Source organism: Parus major, chromosome 4, assembly GCF_001522545.3.
Source record: "Parus major isolate Abel chromosome 4, Parus_major1.1, whole genome shotgun sequence".
NCBI classification, from domain to species: Eukaryota; Metazoa; Chordata; class Aves; order Passeriformes; family Paridae; genus Parus; species Parus major.
In genome coordinates this window covers 17,792,205-17,811,148 of record NC_031771.1, presented here as the reverse complement: position 1 = coordinate 17,811,148, position 18,944 = coordinate 17,792,205, and the positions used below count along the sequence as shown (strand labels likewise).

The 18,944-nt window shown below is 38.0% G+C and overlaps 1 protein-coding gene across 2 annotated transcripts in view; it reads right to left on the bottom strand.

Annotated features, from left to right (window-relative positions):
• Positions 1–18,944, bottom strand: part of GRID2 (glutamate ionotropic receptor delta type subunit 2) — a 673,180-nt gene that overhangs the window by 116,075 nt on the left and 538,161 nt on the right. For both annotated transcript variants that reach the window (XR_004496988.1, XM_015625795.2), the window contains exons 10-11: positions 11,061–11,258; positions 3,325–3,637 (exon numbers count right to left, since the gene is read on the bottom strand). Coding sequence is in view for 1 of the 2 variants with exons in the window: in XM_015625795.2 (XP_015481281.1) it covers positions 3,325–3,637; positions 11,061–11,258 (511 nt within the window). In the remaining variant the exon portion in view is untranslated. The remainder of the gene's footprint in view (positions 1–3,324; positions 3,638–11,060; positions 11,259–18,944) is intronic.

Sequence of the window (18,944 nt, the reverse complement as noted above, 5' to 3'; positions counted from 1 at the left end):
CCCTTTGCATTTCATACACTTTTATATTGAGTTACATTGCAGCTTTATCCTCATGTATCTTAAATAAAGAATGTAAATTATTTTGACCTATCTCAGTAATGAACGAACGTCAAATAAAAAGGGAAACTCAGAATGTTTCTCCACATTACCAGTCTCAAAATGGTACCTAGAGTGGTCACTGAAATATGGAGGGAAGAAAGTGAGAGGCACATTCAAGACCTAAGTTTAAGTGATACATGTAGCAGTCACATTAAGTTCTGGTCTACCTTTAAGGAAGAAACTAAAAATACTTACATTTTATAACTGAGTATGACAGTAATTATAGACCTGCCTTAAAAACCATTGGATTGATCTGTGTTGGCTTTTGTCTGTAGACAATGACACAGTATTTTTCATTGGTTTTTCAAAAATTGAAAAGGGTTAAAACTTGTTCATAGCATTTGAACAAGACATCAGAGTCAAGGCTGAACAAAAATTAAAAGGGATCCAGTGAACTAAAGTTACTTGCTAAAATCTGCCAAGTTTTTAACTATTTTAGAAGAAACAAACTCTTTGTTTAAATCATAATAGGTTATGAGTTTCCTTAAAGAATGACATGTATTTTTGCAGCAGAGGGCTCTTTTGTCTTCAGAGCCTTGGCAAGTCTGAAGCCAGTCTGCATCCTTGCAAATTTTTCCTCTCTCTAGAGGAAAGAAAGAGAAGATGATGCCACAAATCACTTGCTAGCCCCAAACAAAGAATCCAGAACTATCAAAGCACAAGAAATCCTTGGTTCACGCCGCTTTCTGTCAGCACAGGGCACAAAAGCATCTTTGGCTCTATGTTTTGATAACAGAAATGAGTACCTTGTCATGCTTTAAATCACCGCTGAAAGATTTCTTGAGTGAACGTGACAGTATTTGAAATGCTCCATGCTGCTACACTTAAGATTTGCCAATCAGAATTAATAGCAACAGATTTACTGTTCCAAAACAAATGAAAAGCTGCAGTTTTTCAGCTGAATGAAGAGCTGGTGAATGAAAACAGAGGCAAAGTCACCACAATAGCCAGTTACCCTGTCAATGAAAATAATTTTAATTTGTCTGTATTCACAAGGATTAGTAAACAATAACACTTCAGCTAATAGAGTTTTTGTTATATTCAAATTGAATGTGAAATACAGGCTGACATTATAAATGGATCCCTTACTCTTTTACACTGAATTTCTGAGTTCTTTTGAGTCTTTATGTCTATATCAGACAGTAAGTGTCATGTATTTTGGTATAAATTCTTTTCAATGTGTTTCATTTTTCCTTCTAGCTTATTCAGGAGAGTTCTGCTTGTTGTCTGAAGGAGAACAAAGCTATAGATACATGTCTATAGCTTTCTCTCACTCAGTAGGAGCCAAGTGAATATTTTACATTATTCTGGTGAATTCTGTAAAGTTGTGTTGAAAATCTACATGGTAGAGTGATAAGGTGTCTCTCTGTAAATAATCCCTCCCACCTTCCCAGTTCTGTGAATTTCTTCTTCTGAAGTTGCACAGCAGTTTTGGTGCCCCCAGATGGTACCACCAGCATTCGGTTTTACTGAGTTGCACCTCATGTGTGACATTTGTTTCCACAGGGAGTGGATGCAGATTGCTCAAATAAATTCCTTTTCTTTCTTTCCTTCCTTCCCCCTCCCCTCCCCACCCCTACTGAATTCTGCTATTTTTGTCACCTGGTCCTCTTTCTTTACATCTAACTTCTTTGTCAATTTCATGCTGAATTCAAGTTTTCTCTCTAAGCCCTCCTTAAACACCCATTTTCATTGATTGGTGAAAAAATAATTTTCTTTTTAAGCTAACAGAGCATCTATCTAAGGGCTCCCTTGTGGGCTACTCCTCTGGACCTATGAGTTAGGAAATTTCAGGAAATCAGGCAACACAAGCTTCCTTGGATAAACATGAGACAAACAATTCATGTAACAATTGTTCAGACTCAGGTGTGTTAAACCAGTTGTGCCTCCTCTGAACCTTAGCTGGGAAGTCTCCTACAGAGCTTTTAGGGACTCCTTTTGGGAGTACAGCAAGGATGCCCAGGCTAATAAACTTGTGTGGAATGACTCACATTCAACGCAAGTGATAATTTTAAAAGAAATGTCTCCACGTTTTTAAAATCACATGGAATGTCTCAGCTTAAGCTTAAGCTTTTCTTCTTTTTTTTTTTTTTTTTATAGTGACATTTTAGCTTTTTTTTCCCCCATTCTAGGAGTTTCATAATTGTCTTTCATGGATTCCATTAGCTTTTATGGAAGTCATCTGATTGTTTTGAAAAAAGAATAATGTAATGCTAAATCTCATGTTGCCAGTGTTGCATAAATATGACACCTTTACCTACAGTGTTCCCTCCAAATTCAGGTTAAAATACAAAGAACAGTCTGTGGGTTTGGGGCCTAGTGGCCGTGGCTCTTTGTAGAGCAGATGCTCTGTGAAATTAAAACAGGTGTACCTGCAGTGCCAGCAGTGACTGAGGAACAATTACATGGATAAGCAAGAAGGCGTTCATTCTGTTTTGTTGTTGAGTGTTATTATCTAAACCCCCCTTGCTCTTATGTTAAGCTGTGTTTTCTTACTGCACTTTGCATTACAACCTCAACTTGTAGACCAGAATTCTAAGCAGCATATACCCAGCCAGGATCTGCATTCCCTGACATCTTTAGGATGCATGGCTAAAACTCTGCCAGAAGAGCTAGAAGAGTGAAGGACTTGGGAATATAAGCAGAATTGAGGACCAGCCTGGGCTACACCAGATGGTCGATGGGATTGAGAAAGCAGTCAGGAAGGCCAGAGAAGCTTGAATCTAAACATTTTATAGGAAAATTGAAATAAATCAGAAGAGGGAGGAAAGAATATCAGACATAGTGAGATCGTTCAGCACTGCAGACTAGTCTAAACTTAGTTCAAAATCCAAATCCCAGCATTCTCTGTCTGACCATGTAAGAACTTGATAACAGTTGATAATATAGAATAATTCTCCAGCAACTGATGAGCAATGCTTTTTTCCCCTCAGAGGAAAATCACCTTTCTGTAATAACAAAACAAATCACAAGCTAGCACATGGTGCTCTGAACTCCTCAGGATTCCCATACAGGGCAGCCAAATATCCAGGAAATCTTTTAGCACAAGGCTTTCCAGTGCCCCCAGTTCCTTGTGGGCTGTGTGAGGGAGGCAGGGGAGAGGAAGGTCTCTACAGCAATGGGGAGGATATATAGATTTTATATAAGCAATATATAAAACAGGTTATATATTTTATAATAAATATAACCTCCCTGTATAATAATATAACTCCCTCTGTCTCTTACCTTGTTGCACAAAGGATCCGTAGACAAACCACATGGAGTTGTAGAGAGTCGTAGACGTCATGGATCCCATCTGAAGGCGTGGGGGGTTGAGCCAGTTCAAGAGGTAGACCAGGAGCCCCACTAAGAGCACCGTGCCAGCAATGCAGGCCCACAGGGAGAGGTCAAATGGGGCCAGGCAGGCAAACATGTCCACTGTCTTCTCTGCCTTCCGCAGCAGCACGCCCACCGAGTAGTCCATGTAACGTGTTGTGAAGTCCACCACGTTCTCCCTGTCCGGGGTGATGGTTAGGGCAGAGATCCCGATGTCAGCTCTCTGAGGAGACGAAGGAAAAAACCCTGTAAGTAGGAGCTACGAAAAAGTTCCTCTGTGATTTATAGCAGCTAAGTTTAAGGAGAATCAGATGCCTAGACCAAAGTCTGCAGCATCACACATGTGAGCACAGAAAGGTGACTAAGGCTTGAGCAGGGTAGATCAACCACGTGTCTTAGTTTCTGCAAGCAAACCTCACTTGGTGGACTTCGGCACATCAGCTCTCCTTGTTGTTGTTTTCCAACAAACCAAAATACTACAAATACAGGTAATATCAGCAGGAAATCTACTTCTGATCATTTTTGTCACCCTGGCTTACTAAAGCCATTGCTGCCATTGTGGCAAAAGTCAAATTTTATGCATAGCATATCCAACCATAGGAAATTAGTTGCCTGATAGAGCCAAATTTATAAACTATTTTCATGATTTGATGATCACGACAAAGGGCTACTACCCTAGGAGCACCTGAAATTCTATAAAACATCAATTTTATCTGCAGAGTCTAAAGTGCAGAAGGGCAGATTCTGCACGCAGCTCCATTACAATTAATTCCTCTGTCCTCCTGATAAGGAATTCCTCCAGCAATGCCAACCTGTCCTTCAACTAGCCTGGACTTGCTTTGTGCCATTTCCATTTTTCCTTTTTTGTAATTTAAAGAGCACATTTTGGATGAAAAGAGGATGAGTAACATTTCTTGATGTAATCCTTGTACTTCACAGTATGTATTAGGTCTCCAGGGACAACAGGCACAAGTACAGCAGGTGCTACTTCACTTTTTGCAGGTACAACTAGAGCTTCACTGAAAACAAGGAAGGTTATTTAAAGCAGACATATGAATACCATTTTTAAAAGCCCAAATACTGAGCAATAAGGCTGTGAATTCTAGATGTTTTAATATGACAAAAGAGTACTGAAAATATTTAAACTTCTACTACCTTGACTTAATCCATTTTGGTTCTGCCTAAAGCAGTGTGTGATCCTTTGGAAGGGGGTGAGGAGAGCACAAGAAATTGAGAGTACTCAGTAAAATTTTATTAACTGTTGAATTTCTTTCTTCTTGGCCAAAGAAGGCAGAGATTCCTAGTTACTTGGATATTTGATTTGAAATATTGAGTGGGAAGGTATGGCAGCTGAAACTGACTAGAAAATTTTGTAACTCAACTGGGCTCTTTTAATATGATGCGCAAAGCACTCTGCAGCACATGGCACAAGCACACTCAGTTTAAATGATGCCACTTTATGTTGATTATTCACTGGCTTGAGAAAGTGGCAAAACCTAGCTGGAAGCCTGATGATTTGGACAAAAAAGGGTTTGAAAATATTGATTTTCTTAAAAGCTATGAAATAGAGCTTCAGCTTTAACTTGTGTGTTAAAATCTCCGGTGTCATAAGTGAAGTTGTGTTGATGAGCACAGCTAAAAGCATGGATTCGTGAATTCACTTCAGGTCCCTTCCTAACAAATTTTTGTGAGTGATGATTCAACTGCCCTTTGCCCATGGGCAGCAGCAAACTCAGTCAGTAATTAGAATTATCCATGGAAACGTTCAGGTTATCTGAGTCTCTCTATCCTCTCATTACAAACCTTCTCCTCAACGAGTGACTCAAGTGATTCACAGCATCTGCTGACAGTCAAGCCCTAACTCCAATGAGCAAGATGCAAACCAGACAGCATTTGAGCTGTTTTCCATAACTGTGAACATAAATATGTTTCTAAAACAATTTACAAATATGAAAGTCCAACATTTGTCACACAGGAAATTATGACTGTATTTAATGAATAGCATATTGAGCCTTTTCCCCTGAATGTATATCAAAAAACAAAATAGGAATTTAGGGGTAAAGGAGGACATGTGGGAAAAAAGAGTCCTAGACTCAAGCCTCTGTTTACTAATTTAGCTGGGTTATTAATTAATAGCATACTACTAAAATACTTCCCTACCATACTAGATCATTGAATTTCTCATTCAAATTGCATTGTTGTAAGATGTTTAAAGGTTCTCTAGTAAAAAGCAACATACACCAGTAAAGATAGTTTCACCAAATAATAGTCAACTGTATGACTAATAGAATCTTTGCCTGCTTTTCCTCCCCTTTTTGCAGCAAAACAGGTTTTTTTCCGTTAAATACGTTGAAGAGAATTAAAGAAAAAAAATGAGACACCATGGTATCTGTGAAAATACTATTTCTAATTTCCATCTCTGGGAAGCAGTCTCTCCACATTCCCCAGAATTCTGGTTCCACTCCAGTTATCAACCAACTATGACGATGGAACAACATTATGCAAATGGCAATGTTGCATTTCCTTTGTTGTACCGCAGCAACAATTGTGATAAAAGTATGTCTTGCTACTTTATATACTACATATATAATTAAGGCTTCAAGGTGACCTAACTGCAGCCTTCCAGTACCTGAAGGGAGCCTGTAGGAAAGATGGAGAGAGACTTTTTTACCATGGCCTGGAGTCACAGGATGGGGCGAAATGTCTTCAAACTGAAAGGGAGTAGGCTTAGCTTAGCTATTAAAAAGAAATTCTTTATTATCAAGGTGGTGAGACACTGGAACAGGTTGCCCAGAGAAGCTGTGGATGCCCCATTCCTGGAAGTGTTCAAGGAAGGGCTCTGAGCAACCCAATCTAGTGAAAGATGTCCTGCTCATGCGTGGGGTTGGAACTAGATGACCTTTAAGCCATTAAATATCCTACGTGTCTTTATTTCTTGAGAGGTAGTAAAGTGAAAAACAAAAAGGAAAGCAGTATATCCTGACTTCTTTAGCACCCTAGTGTTAAGCTGTTTAAAAAAAAAAAAAAAAAAGCTACACTGAAATATGGCAACTCATATTCTTAACTTACTAAATTGGATCATAAACACCAGTTTCCCAGAAAACTACACTTTTAGCACCAAACCAAGCTTAAGCTTCACTTGATACTTGATTTACTGATAGTGAGCATCCTTGATTACATATAGATTCTGTCATCTTGTTTCAAAGCTGGAAGATGAAAAAATTTAAATGCCTGTCATTAACATGTCAGATTGGATCAGAGAAGACATCAGTTTGAAGAAGTAAAGGTTCACTTAGTGCTTTTGAGATAGAAAGGCAAATGCACGCAATTATGTCAATATTTAGATATAAAGCTGCCAATCTGAATTATAAACATGTATAGAGCTCCACTAAGTTTTTGGAGTGCCAAAATCAAGCAACTATCATATGTCTTACACATTTCTCATGAATGAAACTGTGACTCCTGAAACAGATTGAAAAAACAGCAGAGGGCATTATTTTGCTCTGTGTGACCTGCATAGGAATTTATATTTATCTTCCTTAGCAGCAGTTCGCCTGAGGCCAGTGTAGAGCAACACAACCAGAATGAGAAAATCCAAAAGAAATGACCAAAAGGGCCTGATAGCATTCCTACTGGTGTCACAGAACCAGCTTATCAGCAAAGCCTAGAAATCCCTGAAATGTCCCTAAGCCACTGCTGTAGCAAGCACATCTCATACACATAGAAAGCAATCTTCTGACAATTCCTGTGGCTCATGATCAAGAACAGGGAAAATAAATGAATCTGTTTTAAACTGGTCCTGTGAGAGCCTTCATTGAATCCATTTTCAATGCTAAATCAAGTTTCAACAAATGCTAGAAGTGATAAAATGCAGTCCCATGTTATGCAGTTATTAACACGGACGCACAAAAACCAATCAGAGAGACATTTCCACTCAACACACATAGATCCAAATAATTCTTATTTTAGTCAGCTATTATTTTTTCTTCTCACTTCTTATACTACCCCCCTTAAGAAGGTGCAATAGAAAAAGAGCCTCATAAGAGACTTCTGCTTGATTTGCAGTTTCTCTTAGAAACGATTAAGCATATACTTTTCATTTTCTGATGGACCTAAGTGAAATCAGGCTGTCTTCCCTATGCTATTTGCTTCCTCATGGCTCCTCACTGGAAAAAAAATTGTCACAATCAAGGTAGCACGGTGAGATGTGAAAAGCAATTGTTGATGGATGTGAATATCGCCAGAAAGCCCAGAGTTGTGCTGGAAAGCCTAGTGTGCTCTCCCAGAAGTGACATTAGCCACTTCTCTTGCCTGTCACACAGGCTTATCCCTCAGGCCATCTGGGTAGAGAGCAACTAAAGGAATTACTGTGATAAGACACAGATAATTAACAGTAAGAGCAAGGTTTGTGGTAAAGCACTGCTCCCTTGAGATGGTTTTAGCCTCTCTGCAGAGGGCTGCTGCTCTTTGAACTAATCCTGTTTGTGAGATGAAGCTCTACAAGATGCAGTGAGAGCCCTGGTCACTTGACAGGAGAGGGACAAGAGCATCATGTGCTTCTCTCAAAGAGCATTTATTCTCTGAAGTCCACCTGGTTCAGGTGTTCAGCAAACAGAAACTTTTGTACAGCATGGTTACATTAAGGTTATTTTGACTGGAAAAGGTGCATGGACGAAGTGTGTACCTAATACAGGTATTGACAATCAAAGGAGGGGAGGCTTGAATCAGTTTCCAAGTTCAAATTGAAGACCACTTACTATGTTCTGCTGATTCCAGCTCCTATTTTAACAGCCAACAGAAACCTTGTCATCAAAGCTGGAACAGAGTGAACTTGGCACAGTGTCATGTCTGTGAAGCCAACTGGGGGCCCAGGGCATGTACTTGGCACAGGTGGGCTCCTGCTCTGCCATCCCACTCCAGCAGGGCTGCTGCAACAAGATCAGCCTGGGACCACTCTCCCTGATACCAGGACCTGCACCAGAGACTGCTGCATGCTGAAGATGGTTAATGCAAGCAGTGAATATTGATCTTGAGCACAGAAATCATGTGGTTGCTACAGCAACTGCTATTTCATATGGCACATCTTCTGGAGAGGTCAAAGACACGCTTCTCGAGGAGATAATCTCTACAGCTACCTGGAAGCAGGCTGTAATAGGGTGGGGATTGACCTCCCCAGTAACAAGAAATAGGACAAGAGGAAATGGCCTCAAATTTTGCCAGGAGATGTTAGAAAAGTTTCATTCACTGAAAAGGTGGCCAAGCATTGGAATAGGCAGCCCAGATAAGTGGTTGAGTCACCTTGCCTGGAGGTATTGAAAAGACAAGCAGACGCAGCATTTTGGTTTGTGATTGACTTGGCAGTGCTGGATAGCAGTTGGACTTGATGATCTTAAAGGTCTTTTCCAAGCTAAATGGTTGTATGATTCTGTGCACTCAAAAAAAGAAGGCAGCTGTTTTCCATTACCCTTGAGTGAGACTTGTCTCTTGCAAAACTCATTCCTGGCTGACAAACTAACAGGCAAAGAGTACTCCCACTGTTTCTGGAATTCCTCCACTTGTTGGCCAGACTATCACATAAAACTTGGTTGGGAAAACAAGGAAATGCTGTGTTTCAAACAGGTTAGGCCTTTAATTTAAAACTATTCTCTGCTCCTTTACTTCCCCTTATAACATTGCCAAGCAAATGGAAATTTGAGTTCTGAGAGCAGAATTCAGTTCACAGTAAATAAGAAAGCAGCCTTTCAAGAACAGCTTGCACTTGGTAAGGGGCAGATAGACACTGGCTGCTTGCCCAGAGGTCCTTTTGCCTTAAGAGGGACAGAGAATGGGAGAGAAGGCCACAGTGAACCTTTACTGCTAATTAATTATATAAGGGTGAGGAAGATAAAAAGTTATACACTACCATAGGATAGGGAAAACATGGGTTTTGAATTCCAAATGCAATTCCAATAATCCTTCATACACTGTAGATGTGCAGAAAGATTTCATATCCATGAAGACTCATTTACAACAAAATCATAACAGGCTGGTAAATCTGTTGCATTTGAGACATGGATTTACAGATCTGGGTGGTTACCACCTTCAGTGAGCTATTCATTTGAATCCCTGTCTGCTAAGGAAACAACAATGCCATACGTGTTTTTCCTTGGAGCCATTTGAGTTGTTATACTTTCTACCTTGCCAATCATCCATTGCAAATAAATAAAAAACATTCCAGGCCCACTTCCATTTCCAGACCATCAAGAATTAAGACCCCTCCAGTCTGTGTTATGCAGTGGTCTGATAAGTACTGTAGAGAGTAGGGTGTAGCATTAACATCAGATGTTGAGGAAGAAAGAATGGTTAAAAATAAATCAATGCGCCATTGTGGTGTTACATGTCAGAATTAGATGAGGGAGTTTTAGTTTTCAAGGTTTAGAAGGTAATGGAAAATCTACTTTTTCAGCTGTGTCCAGGTTACCAGTTGTGAATACACAATTCCACCTTCCAGCTTCATAAGGACATAGGGAGATGGCAAAGGAGGTTTATTATTACAGAGTAGGTGTATGAAAGGTGATATGGGTAGAGAATGAATAGATGGATTTTTCCATTCCAACAGGCTTCCTGCTGCTCAGGAAGGCAGAATAGGTTAAACCTATCAGTAATTATGAAGCCATGGAGGATAATATTTTCTTAAAAATAAAGAAAAAATATATATATTTTCCTTTATTGAAAGACTTAGGTCCTGTACGGATGGTACCCCTGACCATGGGTGACCCTTACTGTTAGCTGTGCTTGTGAATTAAATTCCACCTGCACATTTGGAAAACACTTTTATGGCCAATGTCTAAGTTATTTACATGTATATCTACTGCAGTTCTTTAAGGGTGCACAACAAATGTAGGACTCTATAGCGGTAAAAGCTATCCCCATATGTTAATTAAGAGCAAATAAAACACATATATTCACAATAAAAATAAGGCACCAGCAGAATAGAGTCTGCCTAGTATTTTCTCTCTCAATGGGAGAAAATACAAACAGATGAGATGCAAAGAGTGGGCAAAAAGAAAAAAAAAAAGCATTGCATATGCATTTGGTTCAATTTATTTATGATATAATACTGAACAATTAATGTCAAATTAAATAGACTAAATGGTTTATTAATTACAGAATAGATAATTTATTACTCTTGATTCATTCATTTACATAATGTATCAATAAAACATTTTCTGTTGATTATATACTTCATGTATTCATCATACCAACATTTTTCTAAGTGTTGTACATTATTTATGTAATGTATCACTAATTACTGCAACACCAATTTTTCCTCTTTTCAGCAGCCTCTTCAACTCATTTGTGTCAGGTCTTGCCAAACTAATTAGGATGCTGTGAATCCCATTATTTGACTACATTTAGATTTTACTTTGGTTGAAAAAAAAGAGATTGCCCTGCTTCTTAAACAGTTACTAACAAGTGCAATTTCCAGCTTTTTCAGTGCTGTCTAATGCACACTGTTCAAGTGCTGGCAAAGTGCAATAAACAAAGTGTTAATAATTACCTGTAAAAAGGGTTACTGGCTGATGCAAACAGAACATAACACATATTTCTTAACTTTATCACACATTTATCACACATTATTACTTGGTAATTATTAATGAGCTTACCTTAAACACCAGTTCTCCTATCAGGCCATTCCATGACCCATCATCCTGAGGACTCCCATACTTGTGATCTGGTGCTACATAAATTTCGTATTTAAAGCCGAGGTAAGTGGCCAAGGCTTCCAACACGTCTATTGAGAAGCCCTGATACTTCTTTGGTTTTCCCAGAACATTTTCAGACACCATGACAAAGGGTTCTTCCTAAACAAAAAACCAGAAGAGGAATCTGTTAATAAAGCAATTATATGCCATGTTTGGGTGCTAGAGTTTTTTTTTTTAATTAAAGGAGGAACTATTAAGTATTATTTATACAAAAATTTCCTAAAACACATTATTAGCAGTTCCCCTTACATTCTGTAAAATGGTATTATTTTTTTGTATTTTTTTTGTTGTTGTTGTTGTTTTGGATTTCCTTCAACAGAGAAATTTTATTTTCTAGTATATATTTCAGAAGTAGATCTTCTACTGTAACATTTCAACGGAAATGCTTTTTAATAATGCCTGCTGACCACACTCATAGTCAGCAAGACAGATATACACTCAATGTCTGGCCATAAATATGGAAGATTCTTCAGCACTGCCATTTTCCTGGGCACACACTGTGTGTAATACAGCCATTAATTCATGTTGCAAGGAAAGAAAAACATGGCAAAACTGAAACATGTATTGCTGTTGTCCTTCTACTGTAACCTGAATATAGGCCAGTTAAATTTAAATAGTTCTATCCAAAGAAATTACATTTGATTAATTTAGGGACAATCAATTTTAGGACTTAAGGCTGTCTATAAGAATGATTGGTGAATATTCATCTAAAAGGTGACTGGTGAATATTCATCTAAAAGATGACTGCCATGAAGGATACAAATAGATACCAAAAGCTGATATTGAAAGGTCAGATTTTCAAGCATCATGCTTTACTTACTTTTCTAAAGACCTGAAATAGTTTTCTCTATTTTGTTATTAAATTGCCTCTGCTCTGTTACTGTTCCTCTTGTGCAAATAATTTCTAGATATTCCCCTTCACTTTTTTTAAAAAAAATACATAAAACAGATCATACTTTTAAGAAAAAAAATAATATATATATATAATATATATAAATATAATATATATATATATATAATATATAAATATATATATAATATATATAAATATAATATATATATATAAAATATATATAAATATATATATATATTTGCCATAGACAGATTTCACTTAGGTTTGTTCTTTATTCTCTCTGAAAACACTTGTCTGATCTAAGTACAGCACAATATTAAATCATCCCCAAAAGCATTAAGGTGCTGTAACACATAGGTAGTTTTTTAAATATGCTACATGTCTTTCTTTTAATTCATTGCATAGTGCTGTAATTTTGTATAACAAATTCTGTTAACAGAAACATCTGTTCTGAAGGGAAAAGTTTTGACTTGTCATGGCTTAGCCAGCACAAAGTCCATGAGACAACTTTGTTCTGGTCTGCAAAACTGACAAGCAGATGGAGGAAAAGAAAATTGATTTTTTGCAGTGTTTGTGGCCTAAACTTGAATTGTATCTACAGTGGCATTTTTGTTGGTATATAAAATATTCCTTTATTATTCTACTACTTATATCTGTAAATTACTTTGAAGCCAGAGTACTTTTACCGTTTTTTCACTAATCCTATACCTCACTAATATTTTTAGTTTGCTGGAATGTCCTTCTATATGAACAGATGTCAGTGAACTGCAGGCAGGATGTACTTGAAATAAAAAAGCATCATTTGTAAATGCTTGAGTAAGTATTCTCAAGGACAGCCACATGCTGATGATGCTGCCAAAGAAGAAAGAATGAACCAGACTGCACTGACAGGATGGTTTTTTTTTGACTCCAGGAAAACACCCAAACTCCAAACTCAAACCAAATAGAAAACAAACCAAACAACCCCACCCCTGACAAAAAAAAAAAAAAAAAAAAAAAAAAAAAAAAAAAAAAAAAAAAGAAAAAAGTTAAGGGTGGACTGTCTAAAGTTATTGTTTCTAGTTGTCAGACAGAATTTCTTTCTTCCATATTATCCAAGATCAGTGAAATAGACTAAAAGTGGAGGAGAGAAAGTAAAATGAACTTTAAAAGTGGTTTTCCAGTGCCCAGTGTCCATGAAGACTGAAGAAAATGAGACAAAGTTGATGAAAGCCTCTCTAAAATGAGAGCACAAAGTGCATTCAGCTTTGCTGATCACCTGAATGATAGATTCCACAGAATATAAACTCAAAATTACTGGAAAGAAATGTTTCTGCAACAAATAAAAATGGTAGTTTATCAGTCTAAACACACTATGCACAAAATTCTAAAGAACTATGTGTACAAAGGATATTTTAGAAGTTGATAATTTTCATATTAGAAAAGATTAATTTTTATCACTAAATTATTTAGAAAATAGTTGCTCATAAACCGATTTTCTATCCAGTTGCTCATTGTAGTGATTTAAAATGTCATTTAAAACACAGTTTGTCACAACTAATATCCATATTAGGACTTAATAGTCCTTTATTAAGCAATGTAATATTGTTTGCTGTTGAGAGATTTACAAAAAACCCCAATGTTCAGTGTCCTATATATTTGTAATGAAAGACAAATAGTCAATCAGATTTATGCAAAGCAACTAACATTTTGCAATTGTTGCTGAAGTCCGGAGCAGCAAACCATTAAATTATATTCTGAAGAAAACAAAACCATTCTACTGCCATGATGCATTTTGTGCAATTGTTTACATTTCTGAGAATGCATGGAAAGAGGACAAAAATATTTGTCTTGATATTTTCCCCTCATAAATGCTGCAGCCTGAAACCCTGAAACTATGCCAGTTTTTTGGGTTTTTTTCCACTGGGAGGGTGCTTTTTTCCACTACGGAAAGGTGCATAAATTCCTACAATATGTATGTTAAAATGATTGTCTCCATCCTTGACAAAGTTGAAATTACAGGAAGAAAATCAAGCACAGAAAAACAATGAGGACAATGATGAGCTCATAGAAAGTAGGTGTGCAAATCTGATGAGCTAATAGATTCTGGAGGTAGAAAAAATTCACCTGGATGATGAAGATTCCATTCAACACCAATACATTTAGGAAAATCCTGGTACCCTTTTTATTCAAAGCAAGTGTTAATTCAGACTATGCAAGAAGGTGCACACAGCTGCCACCCTTCAAACCTAAATTGTCCCAGAATACAGTGAAGTGATCCAAGGAAGGCTGCTGCTCCTGCTTCTCCTTTTCTTCCTCTTGGAGACACCTCCCTAGGGGGTTTATGAGCCTCTAAGGGGCAAGAGCAGACTTCACACCCTGTTAAGCCAGGGAAGTCTGGAGAAGCAAACAAGTCACAACATTCATGACTGAGGAGAAAAATAAAAGAAAATGAATAGGTCACACACCCTTAACTTCTTTTTTTTGTAGGGTTGATAATCTGCCTCACTGAATGTCTTAGGTTGCAATGCAAGCTGTAACCAAAAGGATATATTCTATTACCAGCTGTTAAAACCAGGTGGGGCAGTGTCCTTTATCTCTTCCATGACCCATCCCTCATAACTCCAGGCAGAGATCTTCTGTCAATGGGCCATTGAGTCTCACTGCATGACTGATAAAATTACATCATGCCATTGTGAGATGCTCCACCCAGGGGGAGGAGCCAAGCATTCCTACCTGGATACACTCTGAGCTTTAGAACAGCACAGGCAGCCTTTCTCCACTGGATTCCAGGGGAAGAGCAGACCCTTCTCTGCCACCACTGGACCTTCAGAGGAAAACAACACCCTTCTACAGGATCACTGCTTCAGCAGAACCACACCTGTCACTCCAGGACGACTGCAGCCACCACTTGATCAGACTGCTACCAACACCCTGCCCAACAGGGTGTCAGGCTGTATTCTGACTCTGTCAGTGATTTTTGTATTTCTGTTTTATTTTAATTTTCCTATTAAGATGTAGTTTGGGGGTTTTTTTTATACATACTAGTAAACAACTGTTATTCCTACTCCCAAATCTTTGCCTGAGAGCCCCTTAATTTCAAACTTGTAATAATTCAGAGGGAGAGGGTTTACATTTTCCATTCCAAGGGGGGCTCCTAAATTCCTTAGCAGACACCTGTCTTTCGAACCAAGACACTGAACCGCATAGGCATCCAGTATATTTAGGGAATGGCTTTTCATCCAACGAAAATGGAGATCCTTTAAGAGAGGGGCTATTTTCATTCAACTTCACCTTCAACATGCCCCCTTGTCAACTGAATGCAACACGACTAAGCCTGTGACAAGGGCTCCTTCTCAAAATAGTTCCACAGTTATCACTGCCTGGTTTCTTCTTGGGATCAAAGCTGTGCTGCCCTGACCCAAATGAGGATGGGTTTAAGACTTGATGGATTTTACACAGGACTGTGGATTAACCGTGGTGGACAGCTAAGCACCACATAGCCAAAACCACCTGCAGCAAAATGAAAATCAGCAGCAAACAGGTAAGGCTTATATTGGGTGAAGCTGTGCATATTGCTTTTTACGGCTGTAGAAGACAAAGCCTGGCTTCAGAGATGATTATGTCCCCCAAGCAAGAGAAACCACAAAATGCTAGACTGGCACAGCTTAGGAAGGATAAAGGTGAACCCAAGATTAAGGCAACACAGCATAAAAAAGGGAAAGCATTGCGAAGATGACATGATAGTACAAGTACTTTGGGAAAGTAGATCAAGAAAATGTTTGTCTCCAATAAATGTTTGTCTCCCTGTTATCACGTGTTTTAGAGAAGAAGCTACAAATTAAGACTGGTAGATGTTAACAATATGCTACATATTAAGACTGATATAATTTAACATTCCCAGCATCCCTGGAAACTGGTATGAGATGGCATAGCATAACCTGTGGGTCCTAGCCATGTCCCCTCCTGGCTACTGCAAAAATGAACCATGTCCTACCCAGAACCAGGACAAGTTGCTAAATGCTTCAAGAGTCTAAGACTTAAAAGTATGAAATACAGTTCTTATTTACTCTGATGAAATTCTCAAACATACCAATAATTTGGATAAAATATCAGGCTTGAAGTAATCTTTTTATATTCTTTACTAAACCCCCTAATCAAGTTAAAAATAGGAAAGGAGAGAAAAGCTGTTGGGCACAGAAGACCTTCACGCTTGAAAACAGAAGGAACAATACTCAAGCTAAACAGCAGAAAAGAACAATTAGGCTGAGTTTAACTTGGTTGTGTTAATTAATTAGACAATCAAAGAGAAACATCTGTTTGTAGCTGTGCTACAGATGTGAATGATAAAGTCAAGCAATAAATTCGAGCCTTAGAGGAGGCAGGGAGGGAGAACAAGAGAATGATTGCTTCTCAGAAGTTCAATTCCCTAATCCCAGAGTCTCTATTTGGGATGATTTTTAGCCAGTAGAACAGTAACTTTAAATTCCAAGCTTTGATAGTAATCTTTTAGTTCCTCAATGAAAATCGAGTTTTAAAGATCCAGTATTTTTGTGCAGAAGCTCTCTTTTTGGACAAATTACGGAAAACTTTATTGAAAGAACAGAAAAGTTTCATTCAGGTCTTAAACACAGCACTCTAAATACATGAGAGTAAGAAAAAAGTTGTGTTTAGTGGGCTGTTTACAAGTAAGCAGTGGTCTTAGCTCAGCTGTTGATGATTTTACCCGTGCCCACACCTCATTAGGAGATCACTGGGCAATAAAGTAGATTTTCTCTCCAATTAGAAGTGTGGTTTCTGTGGCTTTGGGACTAATTTCAGGATAAAAAATGATATGAAGCTATAAGACACTACTCTGCTGCACTTATTTGTGAAGGTCTTTTGCTTATTCTAAATATAAAAATGCTAAAAAGCTAGGATGTACTTTACAAACTAAAAAGCAAAAGCAGAACAGAATTCTTTGAATTATTTTCCTGGTCAACTAAATCCTCTTTAGCCCTTAGCATGGACAGAAACTTCCTAGCCAGGGCACTATGCAGAAAACATTGGGTAAAAAAATGGCTTTTGAGGTTAGAGAAACTAATCACTACTGGGATTTACAATACAAATTAGAGCTCTGTGCGAGCTGGGGGCGTTTAACCTGGAGAAAAGGAGGCTCAGAGGGACATAATTGCTATCTACAAGTATGTGAAGGAGGTTATGCCAAAGTGGTAATTAGCCTCTTCTCCCATGAAACAAACTATAGGACAAGAGGAAATGGCCTCAAGTTGTGCCAGGGGCAAATTACTTTGGATATTAGGAAAAATCTCTTCACTGGAAGGGTTGTCAAGCTTTGGAGCTGGCTGCCCAGGGGAGTGGTGAAGTCACCATCCCTGTAGATATTTGTAGGGGTAGATGTGGCACTTTGGGACATAGTATAGTGGTGAGCTTGGCAGAGCTGGGTTAATGGTTGGACTTGATGATCTTAAAGGTCTTTTCCAATCTAAATTATTCTATGAAGAAAGTTTTGAAATTAGGTAATTATATGGGTGGTTAGAACTCATAAAGCATATGGAAATGACCTCTGAACACACTAGAATATAGTACTTCCATAGTGACACTCCATTCAATAGGACTCCACATTCATTAAATTTTCCCTCTTTCTTTACTGAAAGTAGCGAGAGAAGAAGAAATAAATGAAAAAAAAGAAAGTGAGAAATGAAGCTCAGTTGTGGGCAAGACTGTCAATCTGTGCTTGACACTGACTCCAGAAACAGTGGACAGGCTCATTAAATGATTCCCATAGCCCAGGCTGAGCCTTGGCAATCTCATGAAGTAAATATTCACTGTGACACTTTAAAAACTCCTGTTCCCTGCAAATGTTAAGAAACTGCTCCCCAAACTGAAATTCACACTTATTACTAGATTTCTCAACTCCCTTCCAATGGCTGCTGGATGATCAAAAACAGCCATTATAACCAACAAGAAACACTAAGTCTGATAAACTATGACCAAAATATTTTCAAGCACAAGATGCCATTGTCTTGTTGCTAGGCAAAATCACTTTCTCCTTGACTCAAAAAATAATTAATGGCCCCTTTTATATGTTAATCATTTCCTTCCCGAAAAGATCTTGATGAAATACACAGCCCCAAATACTTAATTTCCTCAAGTGCTTTAGTGACCGCTGTTTTGGGGATTTTATTTGGCCAGGAACAGTACGGCAGCTTGTTACTTTTAATTGAACAACAATGTACATTAATTCATGTTAGAATCAATGACCAAAATTTAATTGAAACATTTCATTCTTTCGTTACAAAAATTCTCCCACTATCAACAGTTATAAAATTGCTGCAAAACATTACACAGCCCCCACCCCCTAATAAAACTAAAACATAGATGAAGGATTCAAATCTACAGGATCTTGGATAACTAAATATTGTGCAAATGGGCTGTGCAACTATATTGGCACTGAAACCCACCACTCTCTGATCCTTGCTGCCTTTTCTACAGCAAGAAGCTTGTTCACATCCCAAAAACTGAATACAATTTTAAGGGGATTTTACATATGGCCTAGTCTTATCCATGTGTGTAGTCTCACTTTTTCAATATTTTTATTGTCATCTTCAATTAGACATGAAGTTTGTTCTTTCAGTTACAGTACTTCAAAGAGTATTTTTCCCTGTGGAATGGTAGTGATCTGGATTTATTAGGGTCTTTAATATACAAAAAACAAACAAAGAATGTTAGCTCCTCTTCTCAGCCCCTCTTCCTCCCATTTCTCAACAATGGGACTAAAACTTCTTTCAAAGCAATCTATGGCAATGGTCTATTAAGATGCTGCCAAGCTTTGTGTATTGATTTTAATTCACAATAACTTAATGCAGGTAACAGCTCTTTCTGAACCACATGACAGGAATATGGATTGAGATTGGAATTGATTGGAGTGTTGTACAGTATGTCTAAAGAGTACA